Source organism: Papilio machaon, chromosome 19 (genome assembly GCF_912999745.1).
Source record: "Papilio machaon chromosome 19, ilPapMach1.1, whole genome shotgun sequence".
In the NCBI taxonomy this organism is placed as follows: Eukaryota; Metazoa; Arthropoda; class Insecta; order Lepidoptera; family Papilionidae; genus Papilio; species Papilio machaon.
The window spans coordinates 1,731,691-1,754,970 of record NC_060004.1 but is presented as its reverse complement, the minus strand read 5'-3'; the positions used below and the strand labels follow the sequence as shown (position 1 = coordinate 1,754,970).

At 31.8% G+C, this 23,280-nt stretch overlaps 1 protein-coding gene across 3 annotated transcripts in view; it reads right to left on the bottom strand.

Annotated features, from left to right (window-relative positions):
• LOC106708348 (fasciclin-3) overlaps positions 1-23,280 on the bottom strand; it is a 157,704-nt gene that overhangs the window by 96,891 nt on the left and 37,533 nt on the right. For all 3 annotated transcript variants that reach the window (XM_045682552.1, XM_014499838.2, XM_045682554.1), the window contains exon 2: positions 14,682-14,963. In XM_045682552.1, the coding sequence (XP_045538508.1) occupies positions 14,682-14,739 (58 nt within the window). In that variant the 5' untranslated portion in view covers positions 14,740-14,963. The remainder of the gene's footprint in view (positions 1-14,681; positions 14,964-23,280) is intronic.

The window sequence follows — 23,280 nt, the reverse complement described above, 5'->3', positions numbered from 1 at the left end:
CAAACATTATACCGTTCCTTTCACTCTTATTGAAAAATCTGACACAAAGTACGTACAGTATGTAAGAAGGTTTTTCTTTTTTTAATATTTTATATCATCTTCATTTTCTCAGCGAAAATGTTAGCGTATAAATCAAACGCCTAAACAAACGGACGGTGTTTTCTTTATATTTTACCGTTGAGATTTGAGACGTAACAAAAGAACAGACCTTTTTCTTGAATGCCATCAAATCTCACTAATTTATTAAATTCCATACTTACATTAAAACACAAAGAGCCAAAGGTTATACTTTTTTAACAAAGTTATTGCCATAGATTAAGAATTGAATATTAAAAAAAATATAAAAATATTTAACAATTAGCTTTTATATAAATATTAGCTATCAGCTGAATGCCAAGTACAAGCGTTATCCATGCAGCCGTTGTGATGATACCTACTAACAAACATCCATCCATCCATCCAAAAATTTCCATTTATAATATTAGTGAGTTTAAAAAAGAACATGATCGCTTCTATTATATTGCCTTGCCTTCTAGTATTCACGATAGCAAAAATTATTTTTTAATGCCTGGCAACATTGAATATTACTAGAAAAGATGGTAAATCTTTAATATGTGCTACAGATGTTAGAAAGGCGAATTGCGAAAAAAAAAGATTGTGAAACGGCTAACGTATATTTCCATTATTTTAGTTTTCCCTAATGGAACATCGTTGGGAGGGTTTTATTATAATATATTACGTAAAACGTATTAAAAGCATCGGTATTATATTTCAAGAGAAACCGTACAGACTTTTGATGGATTGTTCTTTCACAAATTGTACTTATTAATATTAAAGACAAATAAATAAATTCTTAAGGCCGCATTATAGAATTATAATTAAATTAATTTACATTTAGCAGAGTTTTGGCAAATTTTTCTATGTTCTCTGTCATACTTCTTACTAATATTATAAACTATCTTTTACCCGCGACTCCGTCCGCGCGGAATAAAAAATAGAAAACGGGGTAAAAATTATCTTATGTCCGTTTCCTGGTTCTAAGCTACCTGCCCACCAATTTTCAGTCAAATCGATTCAGCCGTTCTTGAGTTATAAATAGTGTAACTAACACGACTTTCTTTTATATATGTAAAGATGTGAATGTTTGGATGGATGTAAGGTATCTTCAGAACGGCTTACCGAACCTAATGAAATTTAGCACAGTTATAGAACATAGGCTAGTTTACTGAGGTTTTTTTACTCCGTGCGGACAAAGTTGCGGTCACAAGCTATATACATATATCTAATCTTGATAGTTCTTTTCTTTAATAGTTGATTATTTCATCATTCTGCTAGGTAGAACTATGCCTACTGTGTATGTGTATTTATTTAAAAAAACCTTGCTTTTCCTCTCACATTACACGGTTGCAAATAAGTAAGCGTCCACCTAAATTCGCTGAAATAGCTAAGCGACCGCTGCGCATAGACCTCCGCAATTGCAGACGCGTTGTCTACCTTTTCTAAGAAAGAGAATATTTCCCCTTCCCATGTGTCTCCGTCACTATCTTTTCCTTAGAACAAAGGGTGGGAAGCGAAAGAGGACTAAAATTAGGCCTCACACACAGTACGCACACACTTCAGACGTTATTTTTGCGGGCGTCTACCATTATCGAGTTGAAAAAAAAGTTCCAACAGTGAAAACCCTGGATAATTTTGTTTTTACGTTCCTTGGCGTATATATATTTAATTTCAGAAGACATCTTATAATGGATTTTATTATTTAGACATTTTCTAACCTGCCTGTTTGTCGACATGTATTCAGAGCTTATAAAGGCCACCCACGCTGAGTGGCGTAGGTTGGAACTTATCTTTGTGTTTAAATAAAGATTTTCTCTAAATATTAATAGAACACGTGTACAAAGAGGCCTACTTTATTACATTAATTATTGTCATTTTAAGAGATTAAAACAAATTGTCCTTATTCTTTTATTTTCATAACCGTTATTTTAACATTGAATATTTTTAATTTATAGAGCTCGTTCTAAATTTAAATTTAAAGGATAGCATAGAATCAAAAAAACAGTTCTAAATTATATTCAATATGGCTTCAAAGTCTGTGTAATGTTTCATTATTATTTATAATTTCATTGCTTTTGTAAATGTATAAACGATAAGTGTCAATATATCTTTTTTTTCAAGATCTCTAAACTTTCCACGAAATTCGATGAAAAGTAGCTTTGGCGTCTAGCCAGTCTGTACGTGCATGTTGTTATAAAATATTCGGATATTTAAATATTTACTTTTATATTGATATCATTCTTTATCACAATAATTTTATCACAAAAAAGATCTTTTTTTTATTTCAAAATATCTTACCATTACGAAACTATGCCAAATAAATAAAATAATACTATATATAAAAACTATAATAAAGTGGTCTAAATTAAACATATTAAAATTACGAACATCAGCGCCATCCTATTTGTAGGGACTTTCACATGTATATAAACTAGCTGTGGCCCGCGACTCTGTCCGTGCGGCATTAAAAAAAAAATTATAAGTAGACTATGTGTTCTTCCAGACTAGACAGAAGATCCTGTGAGCCGTTCTAGAGATACCTTCAAACATCCATCCATCCATCCATCCATCCATCATCATTAGTAAAATGGTTTGTTTACATTTGTCTAATAGTATTCGATACTCACTTAGTACGTCTTTTCATATATTCAGAATATTTTTACTCATATTGCAATACATACCTGAAACAAAAAATAAAAAGTTAAGTTAATATTAAATAAAATACCAAAAAAATCTATATTCACGATAGATGTTGTTAAAACAAATAATACTTACAAAATACAACGTATTTAATACTAAACAGAGACTAAAGGCAAGTCTACTTAGTTTAAATTAACCAAGATAAATAATGATGGTACATGCTGTAGAATTAATCAAAGAGAAAACGTTTCTCTCATTTTCCTTTAAATTGACCAATTTATTTAACAGATAACAAATGTTTTTTGTATGATTGTTTTGGCAGTGGAAACTCACCGTTAAACATCCTCTTTCACACAATCTATCCATTTCATCTAACATGTTACATGTTATCCATCAGATAAGTTATCTTAAGTAAGTTCTAAGTAATAAAACACCATTCGAATGTACGATATGCTTCAATACGCTTCGAAAGGAGTGATTTACATATGCCCTAGTTATTCGTTGTATGACTTGACTAGATGTCACACACGACTCCGTCCGCGCAGGATTAAAAAAAAACTAAATAAGTAGCCTATGTGTTCTTCCAGACTATGTTCTACATTTATGCCAAATTTCACAAAGATCCGTTGAGCCGTACTGGAGATAACTTCAAACAAACATCCATCTAAACTTTCGCATTTACAATATTAGAAAAAATATTATTACCTTTGCCGTACCGTTTATTTCAAGCAGAAGTATCGTAATTAGTTAAAGACTAGAATATTATGGGCCATAAAATATGACATTGTTTCAAATACATCTAAGCTTAAACTTGTCACCTTTATCACACGCTGATATTACATTACCATAAAAGATGATTATTGTAATACGATTTCTTAATATCGACGTCCATAATATCAATCAACGGCTGTGAAACAGTTAAAAAGCACTTGTTTACTGTATTTTTTTGGTGTTTTACAGTGAGCGTTTCAAATAACTGCATGTCATTGAGCTTTGATCTATCAAGAATATTTATTAAAAGAACATCAAAAGCTATTTAGTTTATTAAAGCTAACCCAAAGAAAATTTTGGTTCACCACTCATGAAAAGAGTAATATCGCTTAAAAGATCTTAGTAGATGTAACTCTTTTCGTCGGATAAATCGTCATTTGGTACAAAAGTGACGTTATCAATGTAATTTTATCATGTTTGCGTGCATGTAATGGTTAGATAGACAACGGTATGAGCATTCAAAACTTCGAACGTTTAATTCTTAAGCCATGACTGATGGACCGTTATGATAGCCCACTTTCGATACGTGGAACTGAGAGTAGGTCAGTAGGTGTGTAACAGGACAAATATCGTATAAGAACCATAAGAATTATTTAATAAAACAGTCTTGTATTACAACCCTAATACCTTCTTGTTGCTTTAAAGTTTATTTTGACAAAGCTAAAGGTGGGTATAGACTAGAGCATTTACTTGTAACAAAACAACGAGTCACTCTATGATATGTTCTAGTGTATCACACTTTCACGAACCAGACGTGCTTTAAACGTTACATTACATAGAAACGCTTGAGAAAATGCTCTAGTGTATATTCACCTTTAGACTAACCTTAAAGCGACTTCAAATTCCAGTAAGAAGTAACTAGCACTATGAATTCTGCTATTTTGATTTGCCACATTCTAATCGACTGTTATGAATTAATATAATAATATAGTGTATTTCATATCATTGGTATACTCGTCACGATCGTCTTCAAATACAACTAAATAGTCATATATCTTGTTTTTCTTGTTCCCTTTTATTACCCTCTTAAATTTTCAGCCTGATATAAATGACAATCAAATAGTTTTACATAAAACGGAGATATAATAAAGATAACATTATCATAGTATTGACCCAAATATTAGCTGTTGAGATAAGATGCTATGATATATTATAATAACATCGTGTTGTACTGATAACATGTGCAAATATAAACAAAACAATATTTGGTATAGATAAAAAATTAAAAAACAATCAGACTGATGAAATATAAATGAAGAAAAATTATATAATGAAATAATACGATATATAATAAAAATAATTTGTATAAATTGTAATTAATAATTTTGAAAGGTACTTCGATAGTCTGGTTCTTATAAAAGATGGCAAAATAGACGCGCTTTGTATTCAAAAGGAACTTCCAACACTAAACATGCAGAGAAGTAGGCTACATTATCCTTTGTGGTAGAGAAAGGCAAAAAAACTCCGCACATTCAGAAACATTGTACCTTAGCACTTGGGTACAGAATTTCTCTTTTACTTCACATTTTAGTAAACTTTAACACCAAAAGTCGTTAACATACTAATTAATAATTTCTGAACTTTTATAATAAAAGCAAGGATAAATAAACAAGTGATAAAAAACATTCAAAAATAAAGTCAGTCAAATTATGCAGAAAAGTGGACAGCAGTCTTTGAGAGCTATAGTGGTCTGTTACGACGTCGTGATGCCTCTATGCAAGAGTCATTATTCAATATGACTATATTAAATTAAGGTGAACACTCCAACTTTTAATCTACTTTAATGAAAGAAGTGGAAAAACTTATCGTTCTACAATAAAACTTGAACTTAACACCAAACTTATTAGAGCCTAAAAAGGACGCTACCGTCTTGATAAATATAATCTAATATAAACAACTTTTTGATGTAATAAGATATACTAGAAATCTTGACTGCTAATAATGACAAATCGAAATACTGAGTCCATCTCGGGTTTCACGTTTGTAACACGCGACGTAATCTCAGAGAGACACGCGTCAACAGATTTAACGAAATTATCGTGAACATGTCACTCGCAGTACCTATTTTCATAAACATACAAGTGAATTCCATCTTTATGCAGATTTTATGCTGCTGATTTGTCTTTTGTTACGAAAAACACTAATAGAAAACTTCAAAAGATCATTTACTAATCTAATGTTATCAAGTAAACGTACGTTGTAGACCAAAGAAATTATGGATGGATTGTGTGAGAAGATGCGTAAGAAGGGGGTAAATTCAGATTTGACGGCTGATAGAGATGTATGGAGGAGTAGTACATACAGTGCCAACCCTCCATAGGGATAAGGGCAGGATGATGATGAAGTAAACGTACTGTAGAAGAAAAAATATTTCTTAATATTAATCCTTATGGTTTCTTTGTCCAAGATTTTCAATAGGGAGGACACAGGCTAGAAATCATATTATTCTGCAATGCAACAGAGTCATTGAACTATCACTAGCTATAAGAGTAATTGGATATGTTTTTAAAAATAATAACAATGGAGCAGAAATATAAAGCGACAAAAGCAATCGATTGCGAAAAGAATCCAAAAACGGGTAACAACTAACAAAAAACCGTTGCGAATTTCCGATAACTAGATTCGCGTTTCTATATTTTAAAAAAAGGAACGAAGAACAGTTTGTAATGAGAACAATACTATCCTCAAACAATATGGTAACGCCGAAAACTCGAGTCATTTATTTTTCCGGTGACACTTTGCTTACAACAAAACATCTAGTTGGTGAGCTGTGAATGAAAAAGTCGTGAAACGTGCCCGCTGGACGTAATGAAGGCGAATAGCTACACGTAGTAAGACTGAAAAATTAGTTTCCATTGGTACACGACACGTCTTGTTCTTATTGGACAGACGAGCAATGTCTTTAAATTTAATAGCTTAAAAAAAAGAATTCGGTTTTCACAGGCAAACGGAAACTCGTCTTTGTAGTTTCGTCAACTTTAACTAGATCATGATCCAACGAATAAATTATTTTTAATATAACCAATAAAAGCACATAAGCATTGTGTGAAAGAAAGAGAAATAACTAAAGCAACTAGAGCGGCGCATCGACACAAAGTGGAATATGGACTCCGACAATAACTCTACAAAGAGAATAGAAATGGTAAATGGCTCCAAAGAATATGATAATATTATAGATATCTTGGAAACCGTGCATTACAAAATACAGGGAAGTTGTAGAAAATAAATTGTGCAAAGGCGTGGCAACACAACGAAGCGAATTCACACTGCTTAAGAACTAGCTAACAAGGAAAGTCGACGGAACACGGAGAATTTTACATTATATTAGTCACACCTTAATAATGCATTGATTTTTGAACATCCTGTGTAATATGATTCACAGTAACTGAAGAACTGAATACATTGACACTATATTTTGCATCTTCCAGAATTAATAAGAAAGAATACTAGAACAAATGCTATATAAAATAGAAAAGTCAGACTAACCGCATGCACAAAAACATGCGATCTGAAATAAATTTGAATGTTTTGTTTGACGTATAAGTTCCAGCAGATGGAATACAAATATCTGATCACATATCTTTTGAAAAACAACCGCAGACAAACGGTGTAACTATGGATGCTACTGGAACATAAATAATGACCAATATAAAAACAGATTCCTGAATATAAATGATAAAGATTTTAAAAATTACTACTTGAATTCGTTTCTCCAAATAAAATAAACAGATAATGACTTTAAATTTGTATAAAAGGAAAATGTTGTATTCAAATTTTGAAATGTGACAACCCTACTTCGTGTCATGACAAAATGCTGTGTTAAATTGTGGAATTATCAGTTTCGCGCTAAACTAGCGTATAATTGGCGACGTGGGAGCTATTCGTTGTGACAGACGATTTGCAGAATTAATCATTTGATTGAATAAAACAAATAATTACAAAACAACATACATAATTGTCTGCCTATTTACATATGTCAGTTATTCTCTAGCTCAGCTAAACTTGTTCTAAAACTGCTACCAACCGAAAATATTAGAGGTTAACCGAAAACTGACATGTTGACTGCAGAAAAAATCACCCTCTAAAATCATTATTGCTATGTAATGTAAAAACAACAACTCATATCTTAGTTTAAGATCTTAACAAACCTCACTCCCCCTGTAGCTTGTTTTAATAAACCACATCGCAAAGGATTTGGTAGGCGTAAGTTCCGTAGCAAATGTAATTCAAAGTGAAGGTTGTATTGTATCCCAAGGCTTAGGGCGTAAGCTGCGAAGTGTATCACGCTCCGATGTCATATTTCACGGGCATAAGCGCTGCCGCGTGTTTTCTCAGAACCCTTTGTAAATCTCGCACGACTCTGTTTACGCAACATCGGACGATGTTTTGCGTGGACCGAATATCGGGGACATTTTTACAGGTCGACATTCGGTACATGATGTTTCGCTTGAGAGATTGCTCCCAATTTATCGTAATTGGATAGAACTTATCGCTCGTAAGGTTTGTGGTGGAATCGAATGTGATATTTTGAAGGGAAAAAGGACATTCTATTATGAAATCTCATTTAATAGAGATGTCATTGTCATTTCTTTAGAACGTCTTCAGGAATTTTCTCGAAGGTTTTCCCGTTGTAGTTCAGGACATGTTGAGGTTGAATGGAGAAGTAAATCTCTGTCAACATACTATTTAAAATATTTATTTAATGTACGGATTTCTTCTGACAGCAATAAAAATAGGTTTTTAATAAACTGAACAAGTTGATTGCACAATATTTTATTCGCCTGAATAAATAGAATTCGCAAATTCACGTTTCGTTAGGCATCTAATTTGTTAGAGATACCTTCAAATGAAACAAAACAGAACTCCTGAACAAACAGTATAATCGAATTAAAGCAACATTATTGTATTCATAGTTGAGAACAAACGGTGAGGATGGTCAAACTTTGAACAAACCAAAACGATTCGTGTGTTGTTTTCACTAAAGTAGTTTCATACATTTTATTTGTTAGCAGTATAGCATTACCGTGAATTTCGAATAGCACATGTGTAAGAACACTATTGCTATCACTGTTTTTAGATAAGAGAATGAGAGGGATGGAGATATTCTCAAACAATTACTACGACGATGGAAACTCACCATCAAACGAAGGCGATTGTTTCAAAAATAACATTTGTGGACAGTCTTTTGTTTCACATAATACAAGACCCTCTTGATTTTAAAAAATGGATTAGAGAACGGTTGCCACTCATTATTTTTGATATTGTATGCAATAATGCACCTACTGTTTAGAGCATTATCGTTTATGAAAATAAAACTTATCTCGGCTATAAAAGAAGCGTGAATTTTAGTAAGTTTAGTGCCGCTGTTAACATTTGTTGAGTTTGCGAGAAAAAGTCAAGTTAGTAAACTATACACTTGGGCTTCGCATTTTTCATTTTAACACTGGCATGTTACAAAAATTTAGAAAGTTCTAGACGTTAAACGAAAATACACGCTTGTAATGTAGAATAGTGGACAGAAATTGCGAATTTTTGGATAAAAAAAAAATTAAATACGTATGTATTAATATAGTATACGCCCGTAAGTCAAAGGATAAGCAAACTAAGTCGCGGGCAACTGCTTGTTTCGTATAAAATAAATTTATATAATAGTTAATTAATAAAACCTCCATTTTAAATAAAGAATAAATACCGGCAAATAAAAATAGAAAATAAAACAATGAAACAGTTATTTTCAATTTGGATGAAATAAAATGGAAACATAATAAATTAGCCAAAGCGAGATCCACATTATAATATAGTGGGTTCTTTGTTTGTCTGTCTGAGTGATCTCGCTTTAATAGCTGCCTGGAGGTAATATTCTCTTAAAACAATGAAAAGCTTTCGATTCGAGTGAATGAATAATTCACGAAGCAGTGAAAAAACTATCCGAACGGGAAGAGGCAGACATTAAGTGCTGTTTAACTACTGCAGTTTTATTTACATACAATTATAATAGTATTTAACCGTACTCAGAATCCTTAAAGTCCACCTTATTATAAATTAAGTAGCAGAAATCTTGAAGGATTCGTTTACTGTTGACAATAAATAGATAAACAACGGCACATGATACTTAGTCTTTGAGGTTATTAATTTTATATTTGTAAACAAACTCAAAGAAAAAATTCAATTCACAATAATCCACATAACAAATCCAAGAAAATCTTTTTAACACACGTACGTGAAACTTTTTGTCCGTCTATCTATAACTGCGAATCCCTCAATACCATCCGGCCTAGCCATTTGAAAAATCCAATAAGTATGCGGTCCCTGAATTTCGCATAGATTTTTCCGCAATTTTACGCCTAAAGCTGACTTGGCGTCCTTAACAAAAAATTCTATCTTAAACATCGTTAAAGATTTATGTGTCCATATTAAATATGTAAATCTAATTTTGCCAAATAAGGATATCGGTAGATTGCAGAAAGAAGACAGGAAAATTTGATAAAAAAAACATTTTAAATTATATTACAGTTAAAGTATTCAAATTTTCGTGAGACATTATCATAAATAATATGAAAATGAATGATGAAGGGCCCCAGATGGGCTCGAAACTAGTCGGTGCTGACACAGGACAAATATTTTTGAGTATTTTAGCCTTTTTATATTAGTTTATTATATTATAATTGCAGAATAAAGAAAGAAAGAGTTCTATAATGAATAGAACGTAGGCAATATAACACTATAAAGTTTTTGTTAACAAAAAAAAAAAAATAACTGAAGAAATTTCTTTTGCTTGGACTTTTAGAAAATTGCTTCCAACTTATAATTTACTTCATTTTTTATTTTTAACATTTCCAGTTCACTTACTTCCTAAAGCTACAAGTAAAATTAAAGTAAAAATAACATATAGAACAATATACTTTGTTTTGTAAAACTTTAGAGTTAAATATTATTTTTTATATTATTTTTATTAAATATTTGCTCATTTCAACCCAACATTGGTAACAAAAAACCTTGTGTAAAGTTAGTGCAAATGACCACAGGCTAAAAAATGTATTCAGATGACCAATGCCACAGCCTAATCGCGATACCTTCTATGACTCACTTAAAACATCAGTAAACTCACGTGTACAAACTCATTGTTTGAGTTATTGCGTAAACCTCCTTGCGACACGATGTTATGCAGTTTAACGGAATTGGCGCACTGTTGCATTATAGTGTTCGCAATTTTATTTAAACAAGGTGTGAATATGACGTAATATGATCATTGAATGAAACGAAGAAGGCGCTGAAATGGTATCAGTCGTGTTTACTTATCTTAAAATTGTGGACAGATCTCCAATGCTCAATGTCAATCATTAATAACTACGGTATTATTAGAGAACATACTAAACATGTATAGTGCTATTAAAACTTTATGGCGACTCGGTATTTGGAACGAAAAGTTGTGCAGAACACAAAAAGTATCGACAGGACTATTGAAACTGTCCCTACTTTCCACCTGCGCAAGTCCCACCTGACATGGAACCAACTGTCCATATAATTTGAATTTTGTATTTATAAAAATGACACATCGGTGTCGCAGGGTTAATTTACCTAACCTTTGGAACGCTACGATCATTGACAAGTGAGTCAGAGACCGTTACATAAGTACTACCGTTGTTGAATCACCTGTGACTCAAACCTAAACTGTTTCTATGAACCGTTTGCAATAACGGTGAGTATTCAAACAGAAGAAATAAAATGCACTTAAATTAAAAGTAACAATAGACTAGAATATATTTATGGTAGCGAAAGCATTATTAGTAGACAATATTATCAAACCATTCAAAATACGTAAATCAACTATGTAATGCGAGGAATTTTCATTTATTGTAAAGTTTATCAAATCTTAAGTTTTATTTTTATATCCCGTTTATTTGGATAAGATATAGTAATAAACTTCGCCTTTTCCTGTTAACCCTTTTACAGGGTACATTTGATTTAAACGACGAATGATTATCGGTGCAGTAAAAATCAAATAATATACTATGTCTTCAACTAAAATTGCACTTTACGGAATACATTGCAGGTAGAAGCAAAATAACATTAGCAATTACGTAATACTATTCCTAGAGTTCGTGCACCCACAATTATCCTGTTATGTACTAAGTACGGTACAGATTGCGTTGAGTCTTAGCATTTAAACTCAAATGGCACACCTAAATTAGTGTCAGAGAGAAGGATATTTTCAAATACTTCAAGTAGCATCTTTAATATTAAATACTAGCTGTCGCCCGAGACTCTGACCGCGCGGAATTAAAAAAAAAACTTAATAAGTAACCTATGTGTTCTTCCAGACTATATTCTACATCTGTGCCAAAATTTCATCAAGATCCGTTGAGCCGTTCTGGAGATAACTTCAAACAAACATCCATCCATTCATTTTTCTAAACCTTTGCAGTTATAATATTAGTAAGATTTTTTAATAACTCTTCAAGAAAAATAGTTTTAGAGATAAATTGACACGCTAAAACTTAAAATACTTACTATCCTTACCTATCTGTTATTAAAAATGGTTCTGAAATGAATGGTTTCGAAATTCGCAGTAAATTGTATAAATACTCATTTCATTAACGGCCACTAATTAACTCTATAATTATGCAATTTTACTTTACGTAATAATTTTTCGAATCACTATTTTACCATGACGTAATATTACAAAAATTCCATTAATTATTAAATTCAACGTACAAAATTTGATATATTCAAATTCCAACCGAATAATTTATAATTTCTCCAATAATCCAGATAAATGCGGCTGCAAGTTTACACCAAAGTTTATACTATTTGTTGTATTTTGGGACGGTAATTCCGTGCACCTTGTTCATATCTTCCGCGGGCAATGGACGTTAGTTTATTTCTGTTACCGACCTGCCCCACTGTCATGGCCGAAACGACGCAGATGGCGCTCGAAGCGATAAGTTTACACAAAAAATAATGTTTACAACATACCTCTTGTCTATGGAAGTGTTGAGTTATGCTTCCCAAACTAGGTGTTAGGTGAGTGTAACAATAGAAAAATATAAAGCATATAAGGAATGATTTCAAATTCTTTTTGAGGTATGCGATGTTTAATTTTAAATGTTACATATCTAGAGATTCTTATTTGCAGTTCCATAAAATTGTCAAATTATAACACAACTAGCTGTATTCGCGCGGAATTAAAAAAAATTGTAGCCTATTTTTTTTCCAGACCATGTTTTACATCTATGCAAAATTTCAATCCAAATTTCAAACATCAATCCTAACATTCGCATTTACTTGTATAACATAAGTAAGAAGTAAGATACAAACGAAAATAAGATTTTATGCTTCTAAATCTAATTATAAACTAACAAAGGTATTGTTTTCTTAAAAATAATAAATGACAGCATGGACACAAAGAAGCGAGAATATGTGCCAGAATTCAGCCAAACGTTAATACATAATCTGTGACAAATTAATTGCCACAATTGTTATCCGCTAATTTAAGGTACCGTAAACACTTATTTAGTCTGTATCGAAAATCACATACCATATCGGTCGTAGTTACTGATAGATCTATATGAGTTCCAGTAACACAGAGGTATCTCGTATCAGCCGGAAACAAAGAGACCTGTATCGTTTGTAGCAGCTCATTGTAATTATTTACAAAAGCGATGTTGCGTTGTAAATGTAAACACACGACGAGTGAGTTGTTGGCGCGTTGAATTTTTTCGAAATCTCGTGTACGTTAAACGGAGGGATAAAAAATTTTAAGGGTCTAACCGTAAAAAAACTTAGAGTTTCAATTACCTTATAGCATGAACATATTATGTCAACCCTTTTTTCGACCCTTGATATTAGATATTATTAGAAATCATTAATTAAAATATAATTTTGCGTAGGTTTCTGAATCTCGGTCAATAAATAACAATGTACTTATACCAGAGGCATTTTTGATGATATAAATTTAATTATAAAACATACTCTTTTCTAATTACTTTGACGTCCATAATATCGATCACTGGTTAAACACGCGTTTAACTAAATAGTCTTAATAGAGTTTAATTCGTTCAAAGTTTCGTATTGAAAGAAACTCATTTATTACCACTCAGATAAAAGATAAAAAAAACACACAGCACTGATTTACAATAACAATTATAAGAAAGAAAAGTGTGGCAAAAGGTACCAGCTCAGCGTATACAGGGACTGTCTAACATTCACTGTGCTGGTTTTCAGTTGACTTCATTGCATCCACCTGATTAATTATATAAACATGGAAGGTATAACTCAGCTTAGTATATTATACAATATCAGCCTCTTACCAACTGTTAATAACTGCACTATACTGGCATGTATTACAGGGTTTTTTTTATTTATTCATTCATAGATTCGAAATTGAATCTTTTAAAACAATTGACTGCGTCGACCAAAAAATATAGTAATAATGAGAAGTACAGAAGGTAATTAAAATAACTTATTTTAAATTAAAAAAATAGACAAATGAAAATGCAAAAGTATCTTTATTGTTACTAAATAAAATAAGACCCAAGAGGTCATTTTAAAACTATGCAAAATCTAAACTATAGAATGAATACTAAACTTTAAGGCATTGTTACCGCTAAAGTTGAAACTTTCAAAGTTTAGAGGTTATATCCCAGACTTAATTATGTAAGGCAAAAGCATTAATATTGGAAATTCTTGAAAACTTCATAACGGTCCAACCGTGACCCTCGACGTTTATGATTAATATATATATAAATTGTTTTCCGATAGTTAACATATATGAACTTGATACAAGACAACAAAAGAAATTTACTATCGAAGATATAGTCGACGAACTCAATGTACATGAAGAAAGAACTAATTTATTAGTCCTTCCAAATATTATATCAAGTAAATATCCTTTCCACAGGATTAATGTGACATACATTATATGAATATATATTTTGTAATGAAGGATCAAGGTAGCCCACTAATTAATTACAATGAAATATATTCGGACAATCCATGCGTAAAGTTCGTTATCAAGTTTTGCTTATTCAATCCAGAGGTTTTAAGTTATGACCCATATTAAAGTTTCAGTCCCTTTTACTTTGAGGATTGAGTCAAATACAACGTAATATTCAACAAAATATTAATTTAATAAACAGTATTATTAGAAATAATATATAAAAAAAAAAACGTTAAACTAAAAAGAAATGTCAGGTTTATAAAAAAAATCTTACCTGTGACAACAGCGACCATAAGCAGACCGAAAAAGGCGGGAAGCGCGGCCATCTTCATAATTCCACTTTTAAACTCTGAACACTGAACGCACGACCGGTAAGACACACACACTCACAGAAATCGAATTTCGAACTCGTGCATAACTAGATGATGCGTTCAAAAATCACTTTTTTCCCTCCAACAAAAAACTTATATCCTTTCTTGTAACCGGTTTTCGAACTGGACACTATAGATGTTGTCCCGCTTACGCTCTTAGCTTCGTGGCAGCTGTCTCGCTCGCTCTGTAACAAAAAACGAAACTATGTGAGGTTTTCTTCTTATTATCTTTATAGAGGCAAGGTGTTCTTTGGATCATTCAAAGGATTACGTAATTTGAGATAGCCAGTTAAAATTGAGCTCTTAAAAAGATTCCTGACAAGAGTATTTATTAGTAAAATGTTTAATGATGAGATCATTTTATCTGGTTGCCGTGCATGAAAGTTAAGCACGAACATAAATTGTAGTCTGGAATAAATTTAAAGAATCGCATGTAATATTAAGACAGTGGTATTTTATGTTTAATGTCGAAAGTAAATCATTCTGTTGAATATCTACCACAGATAACAAAAATTTTTATTTTCCATATTATAAATAAAGTTTAAATTATTTTGTTTTTCTTAAAATTGTGTAAGCAAATACATATATTATTAGATTAAAGGATTGACGCTAATCAAGCATTTAAATATAGAAACTTCTAATTTTGAAAATATCTTAACAATAATTCGAAAAAAAAAATTTTTACAAGCCAGTTTGAAACCTAAAAATCTATAGTATTTGGAAGTATATAATGTACAATAGTATCGTTATATCTCAACTACGTAGTACTAATAATGACCATATGTCATAATTATACGATTGACACACTTAATGTCGCCCTTCTTAGTATCCATCTCATCAAAAATCGATTACAACATGACCTAATGATTACTAATTGGCAACAGACGTAATTACAAGAAAGTTGTCATTAATTATCATACTCTGTGGAGTAAATGTGATTCATGTTACAGATAATTCCGAGAACTTTTTTTAATTATAAAATATAACGTTTCAATTTTAAAATTGGAACAGACTAAAAATTTAACGAGATAAAATTGTTAAGAACACATGAAATTGGTACGTGTGTAAACAGCTTGATCGGTTTTGAAGTGTCAAACTCGATTCGTATTCTTTACAGGGTCTGACTTACTTTTTCTTTTTTTTTATGGTGTTCTTTTTTTTGCTTTTTTATTACATACTAGTAATGTTACATTTAGTACATTTTACTTAACGGGTCTAGTTGTTAAATTTAACAATAATAAGTGTAAAAAAATACTAATATCCCACAGTACTTGCACTTGAAGAAGTCGGAATAAAAGGAGTTTGGTGAATTTTATTGCGAGCTCGTTCTTTCGAAAGCATTTCTCTGTAACATTGTTTTGAGAGAAACTTGACCCATCTCGCCGTATGTAGCCTCGGAATCCAATCGATAGTTCCATCGTAAAGCTGTTAATGTTGAAATGTGAAGGAAATGGGTTTTAGTTTAGAATTCTTAAACCCGTGATTTAGTATTTTCTTTAATTGCAAATTGTAAGATCTTTGTTAGAGATTTAAAAATAGAACGTAAAGTTTAATACAAAGATTTGTGTTTTATCAGTGAATTTAAATGAATAGTTTTTTAATGATTAACATTAATAATCCGTCCCTGATTTCTAGAGGTGTACGTTTGATAAATGATTATCTATCCTTCTCTATCCTTTCGTCATCTGTTTGATGTCTACTTCCCATCTCATGGCTAGTCTCCTCTCTTCTTTACAAAAACGTACTGTTTTTTATTTTCCAACAAGACAGAAACAGATGACAACACGGTTTGATTATTGTTGGTGCACTTTCCTGTTAGAATTCTAGCTATTTAGTAATTACGACAGTTGTTCCCTAAATAGTAGGGATACGTCACGTAATTGTAACGTTCGATATCAGTCACGTGTCTATCCCTCCATCCGATTTAAAGCGGAAATAACCAGTTACACTATCGTATCAAATTACACAAAGGGATATAATTGAACAGTTTATCTCGATACTGTTAAGTTAAATACGTTAGTCAGGTATTTTACTGATGTAGACGCTATAGTTTATTCAAGCAATTAGATTAGATTATGTGTTTAAATTTTTTTAAACTAGTATTTATAAAATTGAATCGTTTGATTCGCGATGAATCTTCTTCGATAGCTTTAATATAGGGAAAAATAAAAGTTCTCTAAGTTCTCTAAATAAATAAAAATTAACAATGACAGAAAAAAAAGTAAAAAAGGTTGGTACGACGCACTGGCCACGCAACCCTGGAGCCAGTGTTGCCGCAACAATGTTTATTCAACTTAACATGTGCGGTATTTCTTAAATTAAAAAGTCAAAGTGTACCGAATTATCTATCTATCTGGTTTAAATACTATGCAAAATAATTCCTGATTATTTCTGCCAATACAGACTGTAAAGTTCTAGCTTTATTTTTTACTTTTTTTTAGTACGAATGTGTATTTACTTTCAATTAAGTATCGCTGTTAACAAGTAACAATTTATAATTGCAATAATATCTTAATTCATCTACACAAATTTAATATTAACTTCTGTAAAGAAACCATCCGAGTAATCAATTTTATAAGCTGTCTCCCATTACTCGGGAGAAAATTTCCTTCGAACTTTTGCTAAGATTCATCGAAACTGTCTTCGTTGGATACAATTTCAACTACGTGATGTACGTCTTTTGGAATTAATTTAAAATTTAATCAGATATTAATGAACAAGGCGTTGTCTTTAATTAAACACATGCAGAGAAATTGTAAGAATTACTGTCAGGTGACTCGTTTAAAACAAATGTAGAAAATTATTAATAAACGTGTAATATACTAAAGTTAGGAAGGTCATGATTTAGTGTTAAAAAGTATCCAATGTTACCATATTCTACGTTATATTTTGGTGTCGTGGGTTCATTAAGAGTAAATATTAATGTCCTATAAGACATGTTACTATCTCTCTTTTCAAAGACGTTAGAAAAGAATGGCAAGATATTTTAATGTGGTGTTTTAGCGGTTGGAATTCAAGGTGCCATACACACAAATCTTTTACTAATATTATAAATGCGAATGTTTAGATGGATGGATGTTTGTTAGAAGTTATCTCCGGAACGGCTCAACGGATCTTGATGAAATTTGGCACAGATGTAGAAAATAGTCTGAAAGAACACATAGTTATTAAGTTTTTATTTTAAAGACCGCGCGGACAGAGTCGCGGGCGACAGGTAGTATCTCAATAAATTTAAATCATCAATTCGACTCCTTCATTTAACATTTTAATTCTCTTATCTTTTCTTTTATTTATATGTGAAATTAATAAAATTAAAACACTATTTAAACAATTGCAAATCACGTCTGTTTCACCAAGGTTATAAAAAAGCGTTAGTCACTTGATAAAATGTCTGAATGTATTACTAAAAATACCTCATCAAACGCAACAGAAAAATACAATTTAATTCGAAGGACAGACTACGTACAAAGGAATTTGATAAAGATATGTATGTATGACTGTATGTATAACATACAAACGAAAGGCGGCTGCTTGCACTTGTTGTATTTATATTAGGGTCCGTTTTGTCTGTTTATTTGTACGTCTGCGTTGCTCCCGTTCACACGCACATGTGAAAACGTACGGTTAGCAAATACATCCAGGATAATATGGAATTTCTTTTTAGAGAGACAAGTATAAAATATACAGTGATGTAAAGAAAGAGTATAAGCACAGTCAATGGTTAATGAAATTCTAATATTGCTTATTTTTTAAACATAAAAAAATACTTATCACCAAAATTTAATTTTATATCAACAATTACTACGAATAAAATTTTGTTTTTTTTTTAATTTAAACCTACTTAATGAATTAAGATAGAAAAAGAACAGAAATACGTTTGTATTATCCTAATTGTTTTGCTACCACTACATGGTACATGCGCGAGCGCATCCGCCCAACGTATAAAAATAGCCGGTCTTTGTCCATGGAATCGAACCCGGCCGAGTAACGGATGGCTCACAGCGCCGTGCGTTCCGGCATTGTGGTTCATATATTTTCGGTGGAAGTAATTATAAATGTACTACTTTCCGGGTCACAACATGTTTAAGTAAGAAAAAAATTAAAAAAACCAAGGGTTCCGTAAAATTAAAGTCAAAGATTGTACTCTAATATTATTCCTAAGTGTTTCAGGTTAATTTGTCTTCATTACACGTCTTAACCGACTGATTCGAGCCTACCCTGAGTACTGGGTACTTACTAATTATGCCTTAGACAACAACGCTGGCCCAATACGAATTGAATAACTGCACACATTTTTGAATTGTGTGCAGTGTCATTCGCAAAAATGATACACGAAATTTGCTCGACAACTTTTACATATTTTCCACAAAGAACTCTAAAAATTTATGAAGGTAATAATGTAATGAACTTTGTTTCGTACAATTTATTACAGCTTACAGTGACTAATTCATTACCACAGTTATTTAAAACCATCAGTTCGTAACTAGGTCAGGTCATATGGTAAATTATGTAGGGGGTTAGGTTAGTTTAGTGGCTAGTTTCTCTACATTTCTAATTAAAAGACGTTAAGTAAAAATTGTCTTTTAAAAAGTTGAAATTTGAGTCAAAATTTGTAAACGTCAATAGACCTTGTGAATTTGACCATTCTTGTCATCCATACCAAAATGAGCAAAAGGAAAATGTGGTGAAATGAGGCATAATGAAATAAAGTTTCAATGAAATTTTTAGTAAATCCCTTTTAATTTCCTTGTCAGTGTCCTTCCACTAAAAGGAAGGATTTCATTGTACGGATGTCATGATTTTTATTACAAGCGGGGCCATAACACGGAAACGCTCTCCAGAAATGAAACATTGCAGACATGGGAACTGAGCGGAAACTCACAGAAAAAGGCAACAGCGGGAAAAGCTGCAAACTTAAGATGAATAACGAACTGCATTATTCACAAATATTAATGTTATATATCTATTTGCAATCGAGAAATTACAACTTCCTTCTAACATTACGATACAAACTACAAACGAATTAAATACATGTGGTGAACCAACCCACACTGAGCTAGCGTGTTTGATTTAGTTCTAGTCACCCTCAAATAGAAGAGACTCGAGTCTTGTATCTATTTTACTATGAAGAGATGATTTCCTAGTTTATAGTTACTTATTAGTTTTCATTTATTTATTTTTTAACAATCATCTTTTAGTTTAATATGTTTACTAACTAACAAGGGTAATCTTACGAATATTAAAAATGCGTATGTTCAGATCAATGGATGGATGTTTCTTAGAAGGTATCTGTAGAATGACTCAATGGATCTCGATGTTTGGCATAGATGTAGAACATAGTATAGAAAACAGATAGGTAAGTTTTTTTTTACAGACAGCTATTAACTCAAATAAAGATTACAGTTTTGTCAGCTGTAAATCTTCGACGGCAGGGATATCGTCGAATAGTAGCAATTACTCAGCAACAAAAACTATTGTTCCTCGAGTCATTAAAGTGGATGCACGATGTTATTGTTTACGACCGTCTTGCACACCGAATCGTAACGTCGTATTAATTTTAGCCACAAAAATTTTTAAAAAAAACTTGAGAGGTGTCAAGGGACACCCGGATGGAACGAAGTTCCTTTCAATTAATTAGTGAAGAAACCAATGTTTATTCTATGAATAAAAAACTTAAGTCTTCACAAGAAGTACATTTTATTTCTATGAATTTTCGTTATATATTGTCACGTCGTTGCCATGGTGAAGTAGCGCTCATTCGTCGTTAACATACTTACTATAGCAAAAAGTGTCGTGACAACTTTTCGTAAGAATTTTTTCCGTCTATCCCCCTTTCACAACGCGCGATAAGGAACTTCGTTCCAATAAAATCACTAGTGAATACAATTTCATTGTATTTTTATTGCTATTATTTGAAAGATAGCTTTAAATTTAGATACAACTGACTTCGTAATTATAATGAAAATTATTTTCAAAGAACATCGCTAAATAATACAATTAGAATATTCTAACTAATGCTGTGAAACGATTAATCAACAATTATAGGATCTATTTAAAGGAGATAAACTCATTTCCAGATGGTAGGATTATAAAAATTACTTTAACGGTTTGTGATTTAAATTCGTTCTGGAGCGGAATGTTGGCATTTTAATGGTTTAAATTAATTGGTATAATTAATAAATTTATATTTTAACTTTTAAAATAAATTTGTAATTGTGTATTCAAAGTTTTTAATCAGTTAATCGATAGGAATAAGTTACATTAATAAATTATAAGTTTGTTGGTCATGAGGGTGTTATTGAGGACTGCCGGCCCCGAGTCGGCGGTGGCTATCCGTGACGTCATTGTTGGCACTCCGTTGCTCGGCAGCCATTGATTTTGGGTTGGCAACCCTCCTTTGACTTGTTGCAACCTGAATTATGTAGATTTACGCAGTTATCGTCTTTAGACTTCAATTATTTATGAAATAAAAATCAATTATCTTTAGCCTTTTTACAGTTTTACAAGATGACTAATACATTTTACATTAGATTTAAAGTAATTATTTTAGTATACTAGTCTATAAGTTATATGTTACAAGGTTTGTTAACTAAAAAAGTATATGCAATTCTCCAATCTGCTTTCTCATTGACGATAAATATTTGGACCCTTAATTTTCTCTATTTCTTCAATGTAATGTTGTTTAAATCAATCTAATAAAGAACAGAAAAAGAAGTATAGAGTCATAAAGTAGACGTTTCTTACCACAATTGAATCCACAAGGGCAACACAACTATATAAAATGTAAGCGCAAATTATTTCCTCCCAATCGGGCCACAAAACAGTTAATGGCCTACCCCCGATTTAATGCTCTGGTCGCTGCCAGTACTCGAAAACGTTTTAGTGCCGTACTACACTTACATTACAAAAAACAATACTGCGACTGCTATTTTACTTGCTATTACTAAAAGGATTGTTTTACAAAAATATTAAAAAATACTTCTTTTACGCTATTAGTTGTATATATTTTTAATTAAAAAGGTGGCAAGCGAGCAACCTGACTACTACCCATATAGACATATTTACAAGTTAGCTGATTATTTCTTTTACTTTACCTATCTTTAATAAACAGAGTAAAGGACGAACAGAATAATATACATTTAACCGTAATTTAACTGTGATAAAGTCGTTTTGGTAATACGTAATCATGGCCATCATTTGATTTATTATTGAATTTATATATAGTATACAATATACAATTATAAAATGAACGGCCGACAATAAAATAGTACAAGCAATTAATTAGTGCTGGCACTAGGCAGATATTACAAAACCGAGTGCAAACCGATATGTCGTCGCGTGCGTCAGTAAATCTCGCATCCGGCCCGTTTCCACTCCACAAACACGGACAAACCGCACGCCCGGCAATTATCATTAAATCACACAACACAACTACATACATACATACATACAATTCCAATAACACGAATATGATTCATAATTAAATGAAGTGCGTGGGAGACAAATTGCATCAAATTTTGCAGTAAATTGTAGACATTTAATTTATTAAAAACTATCTGTCACCTGCGACTCAGTCCGCGCAGATTAAAAAAAAAAGGAATAAGTAGCCTATGTTTTATTACACACTATGTTCTACATTTGTGCCAAATTTCATCGAGATCTGTTGAGCCGTTTTGGCGATACCTTCAAACAAACTTCCATCCATCCATCCATCCATCCATCCATTTCTCATTTATAATATTAGTAAGAAGTAAGATTATAGTTAGACCGTAAAAGGGTAAATTAACATTTTTTTAAGATTATACTGTAATGTAGCTTTTATACGATTTTATACTTGTCCTTGAATACTTCAGTAAAATTCATTCAAAGTTTAATTTAACTTGAATACAAGGTACGACACGGAACTTGCACTTACTGATCTAGAATTATCCTAAAGCTAATACCTAGTCTTAATCTAACAAACAGCGTTATCTTACAGCTTCTTCATTGCATACGGACTGGTGTAGCTTACTGTGAAATATTGGTACAAGTTGGCTTAAAATGTATTGTTCGGTACAACTTATCTTTTATCATTCTGTAGCTTTAATATAAATCAGTTTATTTCAGAGATATTACCTAGCGAAGATATATTGCATGAAATTAAGTTAAAATCTCAACATTTCGGACAACACTTCTAAGAAATGAGTTGTACTAAGTACACACATTAATATGTGGCAAGTTTAGAAACATAGATGAATTAATTTTGGTAATACCTCTCTCGAGTTTAATGTCTGTACTGAAGAAACTAATTAATTATACTTTCTTTTGCCGAATAATCCAAAATATTGAGGTATCAGTTTGGTTGACTATCAGTTTAGGAGTGTATGAGCAGAAGATATCCACGGTAAAACAAGCGAGGACCTACTGATTACTATCATATCTCAGGCTTACTTGGCATGATTGGGTTCTTTATCTATTCTTACTAACTTACGTATAATTTATTTTATAGTGAATAGAAAAGTA